This window comes from Bufo bufo, chromosome 4 (genome assembly GCF_905171765.1).
Source record: "Bufo bufo chromosome 4, aBufBuf1.1, whole genome shotgun sequence".
NCBI lineage: Eukaryota > Metazoa > Chordata > Amphibia > Anura > Bufonidae > Bufo > Bufo bufo.
Genome location: NC_053392.1, coordinates 504,097,610 through 504,114,426, shown reverse-complemented (window position 1 = coordinate 504,114,426; position 16,817 = coordinate 504,097,610). Strand labels below are relative to the sequence as shown.

The 16,817-nt window shown below is 47.0% G+C and overlaps 1 protein-coding gene across 3 annotated transcripts in view; it reads right to left on the bottom strand.

Moving 5' to 3' along the window:
- ABHD12 (abhydrolase domain containing 12, lysophospholipase) overlaps nucleotides 1-16,817 on the bottom strand; it is a 112,515-nt gene that overhangs the window by 54,876 nt on the left and 40,822 nt on the right. The window contains exon 1 of one of the 3 annotated variants that reach the window (XM_040429646.1): nucleotides 16,413-16,655. The exons of the other annotated variants lie outside the window; for them this stretch is intronic. Coding sequence (XP_040285580.1) covers nucleotides 16,413-16,576 — 164 coding nt within the window. The 5' untranslated portion in view covers nucleotides 16,577-16,655. Of the gene's footprint in view, nucleotides 1-16,412; nucleotides 16,656-16,817 lie in introns of those variants that run through there. 3 annotated transcript variants of the gene reach the window in all.

The window sequence follows — 16,817 nt, the reverse complement described above, 5'->3', positions numbered from 1 at the left end:
ATACAGTTGCAATAAAAAAGTATGTGAACCCTTTGGAATGATATGGATTTCTACACAAATTGGTCATAAAATGTGATCTGATCTTCATCTAAGTCACAACAATAGACAATCACAGTCTGCTTAAACTAATAACACACAAAGAATTAAATGTTACCATGTTTTTATTGCACACACCATGTAAACATTCACAGTGCAGATGGAAAAAGTATGTGAACCCTTGGATTTAATAACTGGTTGAACCTCCTTTGGCAGCAATAACTTCAACCAAACGTTTCCTGTAGTTGCAGATCAGACGTGCACAACGGTCAGGAGTAATTCTTGACCATTCCTCTTTACAGAACTGTTTCAGTTCAGCAATATTCTTGGGATGTCTGGTGTGAATCGCTTTCTTGAGGTCATGCCACAGCATCTCAATCGGGTTGAGGTCAGGACTCTGACTGGGCCACTGCAGAAGGCGTATTTTCTTCTGTTTAAGCCATTCTTTTGATTTACTTCTATGCTTTGGGTCATTGTCCTGTTGCAACACCCATCTTCTGTGGAGCTTCAGCTGGTGGACAGACTTGGGAATTCATTTTTCCTTCGATGATAGCAATCTGTCCATGCCCTGACGCAGCAAAGCAGCCTCAAACCATGATGCCCCCACCACCATACTTCACAGTTGGGATGAGGTTTTGATGTTGGTGTGCTGTGCCTCTTTTTCTCCACACATAGTGTTGTGTGTTTCTTCCAAACAACTCAACTTTGGTTTCATCTGTTCACAGAATATTTTGCCAGAACTGCTGTGGAACATCCAGGTGCTCTTGTGCAAACTGTAGACGTGCAGCAATGTTTTTTTTGAACAGCAGTGGCTTCCTCTGTTATATCCTCCCATGAAATCCATTCTTGTTTAGTGTTTCACGTATCGTAGATTCACTAACAGGGATGTTAGCATATGCCAGAGACTTTTGTAAGTCTTTAGCTGACACTCTAGGATTCTTCTTCACCTCATTGAGCAGTCTGCGCTGTGCTCTTGCAGTCATCTTTACAGGACGGCCACTCCCAGGGAGAGTAGCAGCAGTGCTGAACTTTCTCCATTTATAGACAATTTGTATTACCATGGACTGATGAACAGCAAGGCTTTTGGAGATACTTTTATAACCCTTTCCAGCTTTATGGAAGTCAACAATTCTTAAATCATAGATTCAAAATGGTGGCTCACCTCAGGCGGGGTTCTGGATTAGGTGCTTCTAGCCCAATATAGAGGAACACCCCTCCTCTAGTAGTGAATAAGGCTAAAATCAAAGTTAGGGCGAGCACTCAACACTTGGACCAGATTAATAGTATAAAATATTTTTAAAATATTTAAAAATTTTATTAAATCACAATATATCTCACGTGTATAATAAAACCATACAAATTAAAATCTAAAAATAAAATACATAATAAATGCCACATATAGGGATGGTTATATAGTAACAATCTCTTGTATCACAAAGTAACTGGTATAGGTGTAACCAACCGCAGAGTTGTTAGTAGTGATGCGCTTTACTGTCCCGTGCGCACATTGGAATAGTCCATGAGTTTGCTAACTCGTATATGCTGCTCCAGTGTTCATATGAAAATTGAGCAAATAAGTCAAACAGTTCCTGCTCCTATATGGACACGTGCCTCGGTGTCCTAAGGTACCGGTAATACAATCAAATTACCGTGCACATTCAGATAGTATGCCTCATTGCATACAATTAGCAGATATAATGTTCCTACCTTCCACTCGAATCTCTTGGACGCCTCTGTGGACGTGTGCGGTGGATAGGCGGCGTGGAGCAGTTCCGGCGTCTGGCTTGTAGCTCCTGAGGTTCGCTGTTCCCGGATCTCGCGGGATTTCGGAAGTGGCGTGTATCCTGGACAGCACAGAGCACTACTTGGCAGATTCTGTACTCGGCGTCCTGGAAGTTTAGATTCTTCCGATTATGATGATATTTGCATGGCCATGCATAGAGTGCGGAGATATCTCTGTTACAGGTGTGCGGCCCAGACGCGTTTCGGGAACTCTTTCCCTTCGTCAGTGGTCTTAATCATAGGTTTTCTGAGAGCTTTTGTGCGAGGCATCATTCACATCAGGCAATACTTCTTGTGAAAAGCAAACCCAGAACTGGTGTGTGTTTTTTATAGGGCAGCGCAGCTGTAACCAACACCTCCAATCTCATCTCATTGATAGAACTCCAGTTGGCTGACACCTCACTCCAATTAGCTCTTGGAGATGTCATTAGTCTAGGGGTTCACATACTTTTTCCACCTGCACTGTGAATGTTTACATGGTGTGTTCAATAAAAACATAGTAACATTTAATTCTTTGTGTGTTATTAGTTTAAGCAGACTATGATTGTCTATTGTTGTGACTGAGATGAAGATCAGATCACATTTTATGACCAATTTGTGCAGAAATCCATATCATTCCAAAGGGTTCACATATTTTTTCTTGCAACTGTATCTCTGGTTTGGTAGCAGCTAGAGATAATGCTGGCATTCAAAGCTTTTAAACAATACCAAAATCACAGCATTAGGGCTCATGCACACGACCGTATGTATTTTGTGGTCTGCAAAAAACTGATCCACAAAATATACAGATGACGTCCGTGTGCCTTCCGTATTTTGAAGAATGAAACAGCTGGCCCCTAATAGAACAGTACTATCCTTGTCCATTATACGGACAATATTAGGACATGTTCTATTTTTTTTTTTGCGGAAAGGAAATACGGACATGGAAACGGAATGCACACGGAGTAACTTCCGTTATTTTCTGCGGACCCATTGAAATTAATGGTTCCACATATGGTCCGCAAAAAAAAAAAAAAAAGGATGGAACAGACACGAAAAGAAAATACGTTCGTGTGCATGAGCCCTTATCTTCAGTACATTGGAAGATATCGCTGATAGAAATCGGGATGCAGTGAATGCAGGTTTTACCAGTTTATTCTTGACTTGATTTCTAAGGCCAAGTTCACACTTCAGTTATTTGGTCAGTTATTGCCATCAGTTATTGTGAGCCAAAACCTGTAGTGAAGCCTACTCTCAGATCAGGTATAATTTAAAGATTTGTACCTGTTCTGTGTTTTTGACCCGCACCTGGTTTTGGCTCACAATAACGGACCACATAACTGAAGTGTGAACTCAGCCTAAGTTACAAGGATATCTCCTGCTGATGTTCTGCTAATACTTTCATTTTGGTCTTGTATGAAAGCTTGGAATGCCAACTTTCAAACAAGACCAGGCCCATGTCAGGAGATATGAGCAGCTAAAGCAGCCCTGTCCCCTTCTGCCTGAGATGAGCTTGAGGAAAACAGGTGGTTAAAGGGGTTGTTCAACCATTAAATATCAAACAACACCTATGCCCCTAAACAAATCTACTTTATCTAGGCCAAAGTATCAGTCACAGGTTTTCAGTTCCAGCAGATACTATGTAGACAGGGCGTCGTCTTTGAGACCATCCATTTCGAAGACCAGTCTTCAAAGTAATTTTGGGTGGAAATCTCAGAAAAGTTTACTGTATATATACAGGGTGAGGCAAAAGACTGGACACCCTTTTAAATTTGTAGACAATTGACTTGCAATGTGTTAAAGTATTAATAGGGATAGGTGATAGAACCGCAGGTGATGCTTCTTCACAGTGCTGTAAGAGTCGCCATTTCTGGTGAGCTATATTACCCAATATGCATAAGGAGTCGCCCTGCTCATATGAACTCCGATAGGTGGAAGGTTCCCAAGTTCTAGGTCCCTTTTATAAGCTTGCGCAGAGAGTCCAGAGAGATGTAGAAGAGCACCCTGCCATGTTCTCCCCCAACTACCTTGTTATCTTCAGCTCCCTTACTACATTGCAGTGATGTCGTTGCTACAGCTGGTAAGTGGCACTGAAGTGAATATGTCAGTCCTTGCTCTGATATACTGTGAGTTCAAGAGCAGCTCATATAAATTCAGCAGTCCTGAAGCTCACACAGACAGGACCGTGCATAGTCAGTATCAATGTACTCTAGAGAGCGGACTGGGAGCGCTGCAGCCTGGGCTCATGAGATTTAACTGTGCATGCAATGGCCACCGCAGCAAGCACTGCTGGCGTCTGTGTCTATGGGTAACAAAAAACAGTGAAGAAGCCATGGAGAATATGCAACAAGATATCTAGGAGAATTTTGTTGGTCTGTCTGTCTATCTATCTATATTAGGGATATAATTAAAGAGGTTGTCTGACCTAGGACCCGACTTAACCCCTGCCAGTAAAAAAAATAAAAATAAAGTGACCTATCCACAGTGCCACCGCGCCACAACTCCAGCTCCCTTCCCAGCCACTTCAGATAGCTACCTTACCAGAAATGGCTTGGTCTCAATCACTGGAACGGCAGCACTGTGTCGAGATGAAGCCCTTTAAACATGAGAGTAACTCCTTTAAAGGGAACCTGTCACCTGGAAAAGACAATTTACCCTAATCACAGTACCTTAAAGTATCTCTCATAGTGTGCCCAAAGATGTATTCATATCTTCTTTCTGTGTTGTGCTGTCTCATAAAATCGACTTATAAAACTGTGTTTGGCACCTTTTTGAAGTCGTGCTGAAGTCATGGGGGCAGCGGCCTCCTTGACTCAACCGTCGGATAAGCCCACCCCTATGCCGCTCCTCCGCATATATTGATGGACAGTTTTCCCTGTAGCCGTGACCGCGCTCTTCTCGCGCATGCACCGTGATCCCGGCTACGGCTCCCTCCCTCCCTGGCATCTTCTTGTTCACTGCGCCGTTCCTATACAGCGCCCTCCCCTGCGGCGTGAGCGCGATCACTGTCTGCTTGCACTGCAGCGCAGTGAACATGCAGATGCCAGGGAGGGAGGGAGCCGTAGTCGGGATCGCGCTGCGGTAGGACGCGCACGGCGCATGCGCGAGAAGAGCGCGGTCACGGCTACAGGGAAAACTGTCCATCAATATGCGGAGGAGCGGCATAGGGGCGGGCTTATCCGACGGTTGAGTCAAGGAGGCTGCTGCCCCCGTGACTTCAGCACGACTTCAAAAAGGTGCCAAACACAGTTTTATAAGTCGATTTTATGAGACAGCACAGCGCAGAAAGAAGATATGAATACATCTTTGGGCACACTATGAGAGATACTTTAAGGTACTGTGATTAGTGTAAATTGTCTTTTCCAGGTGACAGGTTCCCTTTAAAAACACATTTTCAAAAAGTTTGATTAAATACAATCAGATCCTAACATAGATGTGTAATGGGAGTAGGGGTGAGCGAATCGAGCTTTGGATCTAAGATCCAAAGTCGATTCATTCCCCAATTGTCTCCGTACAGCTTTAAAATCTATGTGCTGCGCGGAGACAAAATTCGCGAGACTTCGGTGAATAGCTTTGGCCTTCGATTCTACGACTTTAAAAACATTTTAAAAACAGGAATTCGAAGTCAGCTTCGGTACTAAAGCTGACTTCGGATTCCTGTTTTTAAACTTGTAGAATCGAAGGCCGAAAGTTATTTACCAAAGTCTCGCGCGACTTCGAACTTAACAAATTTTGCCTCTGTACAGCATTAAAACGAAGTTGGGGAACAATCGACTTCAGATCTTGGAACCCGAAGCGCGATTCGCTCACCCCTAAATGGGAGTGCAAGTGGGTTACAACTCCCATTTCTCTGCAGACAGAGCAGCTCTGTAGTAAACAGATAGAACCCAGTTAAAGGGGTTATCCTGGAAAAGATAATGATGACCTTTCCTCAGGAAAGGTCATCATTATCACATCAGGAAGAAAAGGACGCTGGACCTTCCTACCGTTACCCAAGTGGCAGGGTGGCTCCTGCCCAAGGCGATCGGACGAATCTGGGCTGCACCAACCGTCACTTATCTACACTCGATCTCCATTGCAGTTGCATCTAATTGATGCAACCGCAATAGGTGAGCAAACCATTTATTTTATTAGAAATCTGATTTGCTGAATTTACTTACCCTATGAGCGCCTTTCTCTATCCTATTGGCCATTATCTGCATCATTATCACATCGGCAGGGGATCAGAGTCCCGCTACCCCCACGCTGACTGGAGCTCTGTGGCTTCCCGTCAGCTTTACAAGCACAGAGCCGTACATAGTATAGTGGCTGTGCTTGGTACTGCAGCTCAGCCCCATTGACTTGAATGAGGCTGAGCTGCGACTAGGCCATTTGACTGATGTACAGTGACTGTCCTAGAAAGAGGCCACAGTGCTAACTGAGCGCCCGGCCTCTTCTAACAGCTGATATATATATTAAATAAACATATATACCCTGCAATATATATATATTTAGACACACACCTATTTATCAGTATTTTCAGACCAACCAGAAAAGTTAGTAAATTCTGAACTGATCACATAAGGACAATAGGCTGGACAGAGGTCACCTTAAGCTTATATTAGACGATCAGATAATCGTGCAAATCATCGCCAACAAGCGTTCACAGGAACGCTTGTTGGCAATCATCTGGCGGTGTAATACTGCGGCTGATTGACTGATGAACAAGCAAACACTTGTTAATGGGCCAACTGGAATCTTTCAGCAGATTAAAAAATCTTTGTTTGGCGGCGGCAGATCACACCGTTTAATCACGATCTGCTGGCGGAAAACAGTTATTCAGTATGGGGACGAGAAATGGCATTAGCTATCACTAATGTCATAGCAGCGGCCTCCTCCACTAACAAGCAGGGAATTGCCGGGATGGACGGTTTCCTTCCTGCTGCGAGTCTAATATAAACTTAAAGGAAATGGGTCACAAAAACTTTTATCTGCCAGTTAAAACCAGATAATAAAACGCATCCTTTTTTCTAATCCGTTTTTATTTTCTGATTGCAGATTTATCTCTTCTATTTTTCCTGAACATGATTATGGGGGCGGCCATCTTACCCGAGCTGTTCTTAAAGAGGACCTTTCACCTGGATTTCTATAATCTAATTATTATACTACCTTATAGTGCGTCCCCCAGTGATGTCTTTTTTTTTCTAAAGAACCGCCCATTCGTCCGCTATGGTTCCCGTATCTTTTGGCGCCTCATATGCTAATGAGGCGACTTGGTTATACTAGGCGTGGACTTGAAGTTCTCCTGGGCGCGGTTATCTTCTCCCTGGCTGCGAGCGCATCAAATCAGAGCGTCCTGCTCTTGGCCAGGGAGAAGGAGCTCAAGTTCTCACGGATGCCGCCCATGTGCCTTCTGCAATTTGCGGAACGGAACAGACGGCCCATTATAGAAATGCCTATTCTTGTCCGCAAAACGGACAAGAATAAAACGTGATCTATCATTTTTGCGGGGCCACGGAACGGAGAAACAGATGCAGACCGCATAGAGTGCTGTCCGCATCTTTTTGCGGCCCCGTTTAAGTGAAAGGGTCCGCACCCGAGCCGCAAACGGTCTTGTGCAAGAGCCCTACCGTTTTTTTCACCTCATAAGACGTGTTCCCCCCCCCCCCCCCCCAAAGTGGGGTAAAAATGCCCCTGCATCTTATGGGGCAAATACTAATGAGCGCTTCCATTATGGAAGCGCTCATTAGTACCGGAGGACCAGGAAGCGGTGAAGGCTCTGTACTCACCGCTTCCTGGTCCTCGGCTGTCGGCTGTAAAGGCTGCGCACAGCGTGAGGGCGCGCTGTGACCTCAAGCTGTGCGCGTCAGATCACAGCACAGCCAGCAGCAGGAGGAAGAGGATCGCGATGTAGGTGAGGATCGACGGCGTCCAGGAGCAGGAGAGGCAAGTGTTTTTTTATTTTATAAAACATGAGGCTGCTGGGGGCATAATGGCTTATGAGAGGCATAATGGGGGCTGAGAGGCATAATGGGTGATAATGGGGGTTGAGAGGTATAATGGTGACGAGAGGCATAAGGGCTGATTACGGGGCCTGATGAGAGGCATAAGGGCTGATTATGGGGGCTGATAAGAGGCATAAAGCCTCATGAAGACGTCCGTGGAACACAGTCCGTGAGATACTGGACTGGCATCCTGCTGAGTGCACGGCGTGATTGGTTGCTAAGACGCTGTGCGCTTGTGCCACCGCCGCAGTACAGTAATACACTTTTATAGATCATACGAGTGTATTACTGTACTGCGGCGGCGCCACAAAGCGCACGGCGTCATAGAAACCAATGACGCCGTGCGCCACTGCACTCAGCACGATGCCAGTCCGGTATCTCACGGACCGCGTTCCACGGACGTCTGCATAAGGCTTAAGGGCTGATGAGAGGCATGGGGGCTGATATGGGGGTGATGAGAGGTATAGGGGCTGATGAGAGGCATGGGGGCTGATATGGGGGTGATGAGAGGTATAGGGGCTGATGAGAGGCATGGGGCTCTTATCAGAGGTCTGATTGTGGATCATTTACATTGGGATCTGAGCTGAGGTCTGATTTGAGGTCTTATTAACATTGGGGGTCTGATTGGGGCTGTCAGCTGAGGTCTGATTAACATTGGGGGTCTGACCTGAGGTGTAATAATTTTTTTTCTTCTTATTGTGTTCCTCTAAAACCTAGGTGCGTCTTATAGGGCGAAAAATATGGTAACTCTTCTTTGCCTACAGATGTAACACACCCTTCTTGTCAGCATTCAGGGTGCTCTGCCATATCCACTGCATGTGGGACTTATGAAGAGAATTATATTTACCTGGTGCCCACCTCTCTGTTCAGGCTCTGCGGCTGCCTTCACCAGACTTGTGGCATGTAAACTTCTTGCATGTGGAACCTGCATTCCCTAAATTTTAAGAGGCTCTGTCACCAGGATCAACCCTGTTAAACCAGACATACTGGCTGGTAGGGCTTATCATGCCGATTAAAACTATGCCTTTCTTTTGTCTGTATGATAAACGGCTGCAGAGAAATCTGTGCGTCTATCCATATGCAAATGAAAATGTCAACCAAGGTGGTTTTGGTGTCTGTGGGTATATTTTTGTTGAAGCAATAGCATTTTTTCCATCCCCTTCTGTATAGAAAAAAAAATGGCTGGGAAAAAGAAAATGCCATAAGGGCTCATGCACACGAATGCGCATTGGGGACTGCAATTTGCCATCAGTGCCGTAGCCGCAGACGGATCCAGACCCAGTCAGCTTGAACTGTTTTTTTGCGGTGCGGCTGCACGGAGAGAAACCCCATGGAAGAACTCTGCTCCTTCCAGATTGCGGACCCATTCAAGTGATACGGTGTGCACGTGGCCGCAATACGGGCATGGCCAGGAAACGGTCATGTGCATGAGCCCTAAGAATGCAAAACAAAAAAAGTGTTTTTTTTTTATGGCTTTTTATTTTAGTGGTAAAAAAAACACCACATTAAATGTGCGTGTGACGGGGTCCTAAGAGCATACATTCGTATTTGATGTGCATTTTGGACCATTTTCATTAACCAATTACCACTATGAGTGCTTGTCGTCATTCACACTGGACCAACCGTACTTCTTTTGGGGGAACCACCAACAACGTAATGTGTATTCGGGGTAAATGAGAATCAGGTACAGCTGACGGATCCAAGAATGCATCATGTACCTGCAGCCCAAGAAGGCGTTCATGGGGGGGGGACTTGTAAGTTTCGTAATTATCCTAAAGGGGGTGGCCAGCGTTAATAATGTTATAAGACAGGGAAAGAGTTGAAACAGTAAAGGAACTTATTCTCCTCCACACCACGTTTTTGGCTGCAGTGATGACAACCCATATACCGCCAATCACAAGCTTTAGCAATATAAAGCTCAAGGCTGCAACGGTCTTGTGCGGTATACGGGTGCTGCCACATGTTGCAGTTGTGCTACTTTTTGGGTGTGGCATAGATTTTGATACATGGACAAAAACTTTTGCCAAGCTCTATACCACCTGCTGGTTGGCTTCGTCTGAGACTAATGCTTTCTTCTGGTGCGTTTTTCTGCTGCTTCTAAAACGCAGCAGAGTCCCGACGTAGGCCAGCACCCTTCCCTCAGGGCATGTCACCATAGCAGTCCTATCAACAAAGCCCAGCCGGGTGCATAAGAGCGCAGCACTGGAGGGGTTTACTGCTTTTACTGTTTTAAAGGGGTTGTGCAGGGTCAGGATACTGAGGACCTATCCTCGGGAAAGCTCATCAATATCAGACTGGCAGAGGTCTGACGCCCAGGACCCCCGCCAATCAGATAGCTGAATAGGCCTCGGCGCTCGTGCAAGTGCAGTGCCCTCTTCAATGCTTACCTGCAAGCAGTCTCCCTTCTAGTGGCCGTGCAGTGTAATTACACCTTCCTCTCCCGGTTCACATGAGCCTGCACCTAGCTCAACAAGGGGGCATGGTTTACTGAAAAATGGGGGAGACTTTGCTGCAGAGGGGCACATTTAGCGGGCACGTCTGGAGCCTACGCAGCATGTACACTAAACATATATAAAAAATGTGAAGACAACCCAGCCTTAGAGATATTTGTCGTAAAGTATTTCAATCACTTTTTACATTTATGACAAGAATAACCCCGTCCCTGTGAGTGGCGACAAGTAAACCCCAGTAGGCACGGTACAGAACGTGGCCCCCGGTGCACACAGAATACATGCTGGTAGCACCCGTGCTCCCTGAGAGAATGCATGCCTGTGTTCACACCCTGCTATCTGCTTCCTCCCAAACATAGAACCCCCCACACATAGAAGGCCTGGATTACACCAACAGATGATCTGACCAATTACACACACAGATCTTTTCTTATACACGCCAACTATTGGTCTGGTTGGACAGATATTGGTCAGATATCTGTTGGTGTAATGCAGCCCTTACTGTACATCCTAAACCACACACAAAAACTATAAACCAAAAGTGGAGATGACTTTCTGTCCTCATACCCCCAGGGGTTAAATCCTTCAATGTTATTAAGAAGAGATTGGCAGACAGATCTGGCTGGGTGCACTGTGGTTGGTGCAACATTGGGGTAAACACTATGGCTGGTAATGCCAACTTCTGCTCGACCAGCAATGACATGACGCTTCTTCCCTCTGCTAAATGAGCTTCTGCAGCAGCTGAGGTTTGAGGAATAATGTACTTCCTACTGAGCATTATTAACCCCTTAAGTCTCCATGACGTCTTTTTTTTTTATTTTTTAAAAGTGGTTTTAATTTGCAAAAGTGTAAGGCTATTTTCACACTTGCGGCAGTGTGATCCGGCGGGCAGTTGTCGTCGGAACTGCCCGCCGGATCCGCCGCTGACTGAAAGCATTTGTGAGACGGATCCGGATGCGGATCCGTCTCACAAATGCATTGCAAGGACGGATCCGTCTCTCCGCTTGTCATGCGGACAGACGGATCCGTCTTGTACATTTTTTCACATTTTTATCGGTCTGCGCATGCGCAGGCCGGAAGGACGGATCCGGCATTCCGGTATTCTGAATGCCGGATCTGGCGCTAATAAATTCCTATGGGAAAAAATGCCGGATCCGGCATTCAGGCAAGTCTTCAGTTTTTTTCGCCAGAGAGAAAACCGAAGCATGCTGTGGTTTTCTCTTTTGCCTGATCAGTCAAAACGACTGAACTGAAGACATCCTGATGCAAACTAAACGGATTAGGGTACTTTCACACTTGCGGCAGGACGGATCCGACATTCTGTTCACCATGTCGGATCCGTCCTGCGGCTATTTCGCCGTGCCCCCGCTCCGTCCCCATTGACTATAATGCGGACGGGGGCGGAGCTCCGGCGCAGCACGGCGGTGCACAGCGAAAGGCCGCCGGACTAAAATTACTGCATGTCAGGTTTTTTTAGTTTGGCGGCTTTCGCCGTGCACAGCCGTGCTGCGCCGGAGCTCCGCCCCCGTCCCCATTATAGTCAATGAGGACGGAGTGGCGGCACGGCGAAATAGCCGCAGGACGGATCCGACATGGTGAACAGCATGTCGGATCCGTCCTGCTGCAAGTGTGAAACTAGCCTAAGGCTGGGTTCACACGAGCGTGTCCGGATTAGTTCCGGATGCGTCCCGGTGTGTTGCGGCAAACCCGCGCGAGTAGGAATGCAATTGCAGTCAGTTTTGACTGCGATTGCGTTCCGATGTTCAGTTTTTATCGTGCGTGTGCAATGTGTTTTGCACGTGCGTGATAAAAAACCGACTGTGGTACCCAGACCCGAACTTCTTCACAGAAGTTCAGGTTTGGGTTCGGTGTTGTGTAGATGTTATTATTTTCCCTTAGAACATGGTTATAAGGGAAAATAATAGCATTCTGAAAACAGAATGCATAGTAGGTGATCAGTTGAGGGTTAAAAAAAATAAAAAAAATTAACTCACCTTCTCCTGTTGTTCGCGTAGTTCTCCCGGTCTTTAGTTCTTTAAAAGATAAACTATGGGCTAAAGGACCTTTGGTGACGTCAGATCACATGCTCCAATCACATGGTCCATCACCGCGGTGATGGACCATGTGATTGGAGCATGTGATCTTACGTCACCAAAGGTCCTTTAGCCCATAGTTCATCTTTTGAGAAGTAAAGAAGAGACCGGGACTTACGCGAACAAACGGAGAAGGTGAGTTAATTTTTTTTATTTTTTTTAACCCTCAACTGATCACTTACTATGCATTCTGTTTTCAGAATGCTATTATTTTCCCTTATAACCATGTTATAAGGGAAAATAATACAGTGAATAGACTGTCACCTAGCAACCATGCGTGAAAATCGCACCGCATCCGCACTTGCTTGCGGATGCTTGCGATTTTCATGCAACCCCATTCACTTCTATGGGGCCTGCGTTGCGTGAAAAACGCAGAATATAGAGCATGCTGGGATTTTCACGCAACGCACAAGTGACGCGTGAAAATCACCGCTCATCTGAACAGCCCCATAGAAATGAATGGGTCAGGATTCAGTGCGGGTGCAATACGTTCACCTACCAGATTGCACCCGCGCGGAATACTCGCCCGTGTGAACGCAGCCTAACTCTCCATTCAGAATGCATGGGGATAAAACTGATCAGTTCTTTTCCGGTATAGAGCTCCTGTGACTGGACTCTATGCCAGAAAAGAAAAACGCAAGTGTGAAAGTAGCCTAACATGACCTGTATAATGAAAGCAAGAAAAAATAAATAAAATAAAAAGCGAAACAGCAAAAAGTAACAGCGGAATTGCTCCCACCTCCAAAAAAAAAAATATATAAAAATGACTCCCATATACCCCCAAATGGTATCTCATCCTGCAAAAGCCCACATACGGCTACATTAATGGAAACACAAAGTTGGGGGCATCATACTTTTTTTTTGTGCAAAAGCAGTAAAACATAAAAAAATAAATAAACAACACACACACGGCTAGGCTGACAGAAAAATAAAACTGTCATGGCTCTTCGAGGCTGCGACAAAAGCCCCCCTTTTTTTTTTCCAAGAAACGCGCTATTATCGCACCGAACCATGGAATTAAAGGGGTTGCCTGTTTTTCTGATATTGATGAGCTATTAGGTCATCAAGGTCAGATCAGCAGGGGTCCAGCTCCTGCCAATCAGCTGTCTGAAGGGGGGCACAGCACGGGTTCCGTGCTGCTTGGGGACACATCACCACAGAGGCCAGTCGCTGGCTGCAGTGGCACACGCGATTTCGTCCGTACGGAAGCTGACAGATAAAGACCGGTGAAGAGAAGCAGGAAGCCGGAAAGGAGTGGTGGGGAGAAATGCCTCATTCACACATCCGGGGTAAAATCCGTGATAACATGGTCGCTGAATCATCCGTGAAGATGTCTGAAGGATCCGTGTTTGGTCTGTGTGTCCGTTTTTTTTGCCCTCCGCGCTTCACAGTATTTCCTTCTAAAGATCTGTGTTTCATCCATGCTTTTCACGGACCCATAGACTATAATCGTTATGATAGACAAAATAGAGCGTTCTTCCGTGCTAAAACACGGACGTGTGAACGCACACATTAAAATGAACGGGTACGTATGCTGTCCGTGAATCACTGACATGTGAATGAGGCACAAACCACGATGGATTTCTCCGCAGGTATTCCAGGCTGGGGTGCGAACCCCTGGCTCCCTGCACACCGGTGAAATTTACAAGCAGAGCTTCCGTGCAGATTCTCTGCGCTTCTGCACTCATCCCACCCTTTACAACGCAAGGAGCAAAATCCACGGAAACTAATGACACGTTGCGGACTTCAAAATCCACACGGCGGGTCACTTTCTGCATGAAAGGAAACGGCAAGTTGTACGTGAGGTCTGAAAAATGTCCCTCACTTTGCTGGTACCGTATTACGCTGCGGTGATCCACGTAATCCACCACGTGGGCCAGCAGCTGAAAGGGTTAAAGATGAAACCAGCAAAATGGTTGTAGAAATCTTGGAATTTACAGCAGGGGGTGATATAAAGGAGTTAGACGGTAGAAGATAATAGTGGCGATGCTGGCTACACATAGAAGGGTCTGGTCCAGCACAGACCCCCCTGTATATAGCGATGGGGGTCCGCAAACTAGAAAAGGGAAGTTTTTCGATGACTCAGAGGCGCAGTAATCCCTTCTGCAGCGTCAGGACACGGGGATTCTGCAGTCTCAGCTCATTTACTGCAGCACACGGAGGAGACGAGGGAAATGAAGAACCTGCCCGCGACACTAACCTCATCCAGGGTACGGCTGCACGGGGAGGATTTCTCGCAGTGGATTTGGCCCTATGCATTACGCTGTGATATTATTTTCACAGATTGTGGATAAGATTTCTTAAAGGGGTCGTTCACCTTTTCTGAGGGTGGCTGGACTCACGGTGGGAATCATATTTACCTAATCTCCACGGTCTCCCTGCGACAATATACTGTTTGATGTCAGGTCATGTGACTGTTGCTTCACCCATGCAACATGTCACTGGGTCCCAATGGAGCAACAGCAGCGTGCGTCAGATAGGATTCCTACCGTGGGTCGTCTGCAGAGAAGGTGAACAACTAAAGGGACACAGGAGCAGGAAAAACTGGGTCCCCAATAAAGACACCTATATACATACCACTAGCTACTGACAATGTATGGCCTTCTTAAAGGGGTTTTCTGGCGTATGCTCAGGATAGGTTATCAGTATTTGAACAGTGGGGGTCTGACACCCCCACCTTTCAGCTGTTTCAAGAGGCGGGGGGGGGGGGGGGGGGGGGGGGAACAGAGGACCCCCCCCCCCCCCCACAGCTCACCAAGCACAGCGCCCTACAGTGTATAGTGGTCATGTTTGGTATTGCAGCTCAACTCCATTCACTTGAATGGGACTGACCTGCGTCCAGGCCATGTGACCAATGAACGTGATCTCACCGGCCTAGGAAGGGACCGTAGCGCAGCAGCTCTTCAAACAGCTGGGCGTCAAATATTGAACTGTCACTATTCCACCCTGAGACAGATCAGAAGATTAAAGGGTCTGTCTCACGTCGGCAAAACTACTAGTTTCTCAGGGGTTACAGCGCAGATCCCAGGCGGCCAGGATGGGGGCTTCTGCACGGTCCTGGCCGCCAGAGAGGCCGGCGCTTAATCCTATAGTGTGCAAGCACGACCACCAGTGATGGATTGCAGGGTGGTCGTAACCATGGAAATAAGAAGTGTATAATGTGATGGAAAAATGACTCCAGCCAGCAAAGGAGGCAATATGGATAATCACAATACATTAGTAAGTGCCATTTGCTGAAGTGACAAAACCCAATTAAGGTTCTCTATCCACAGGAAATAACAATCTGATCGGTGGGACCCCCCCCCCCCCCAGATACTGAGAATGGGGGTTCTACTCCCCGGCCTTATTACATTCATGCACAGCGACATGTGCTGCACAACAATAAGTCACGCTACAAATCCGGTACAACTACACTGTGACGTGTAGCGCAACATTTTTTTTATAAGGCCAGTCAATGGGGTCGCACAAAAATCCAACTTGGATGTATTTTTTGCAACCGTCATGTCGCAGCTAGTCGCAGTGCGACACCATTGACTATCATTATAAGAAATGCTGCGCAATTTTTCCGAGCCGCGCGTCACTGCGTAGCCCTAGCCCAAGGCTCCCCCTGTCTGCAGAAATGACAGCAACTGCATAGAACGTAGGGGTATGTTCACACACATCAGACCTGAGCGTTCACTAGAAGATCTGCAGCAGGACTCTGAGCCGGACCCTCAGACTTCTCTTTCATCTGCTGCGGATCCGCTCCACTCACATATCGGATGCGGGCTCTTAGAGGATTTAAGGGACATATCAATTACAATTAAAAACAAATAAAAAAATAATAAAAAACACATACACTTGTCTGCTGCAAAAAGGCAAGAGTTAGGGGCTCGTGCAGAGAAAGTGTCAGAAGTGAAGTAACCCGCACTACAGGGGGCGTCCTTCCTGTGGTTGGGACTCATTAGAAGCGCCTGACACTGCGAGACATTTTCAAGTACATCACTGCGGGGCGGTGTGCGACATTTCCCTCAGACACGACGCATGCACTGCAGGTGACACAGATGCCGGCTGCAGTCCGCACGTCCACACGGGGGCGCCCTCCGTACCTGCCGAGCCTCTTCATGCCCTTGCTGTCCGAGTCCTGTGGATAGCGCCCCTTGGTCGCGTTGCTCCCCGGTATCCGCAGGTTCTTCAGGCGGCACTCCCGGTCCAGGGGGGCAGCACCGAAGCCGTCATGCTCCCGGGCCGCAGGCTCGGCTCTCTTTCTCATCCCTGGGCTGATGCGGGGCTAGAATGTGCACATCAGGAGCGCAGTGTGCGGGCTGTTGTTGTGTTCTCGCTCCCGCACAAGCCCCGCCTCCTCCTCCTCCGTGACCTCCAGCTGCCCAATCACATGGCGAGGCTGCCTGGTTACCAGGTCCTCAGAGCCGCCTCTCCTGTCAGCTGTGTGAACATGGAAGATGGTAGAGCCGTGTATATATAATGTATACTGCACGATGGTAGAGCCGTGT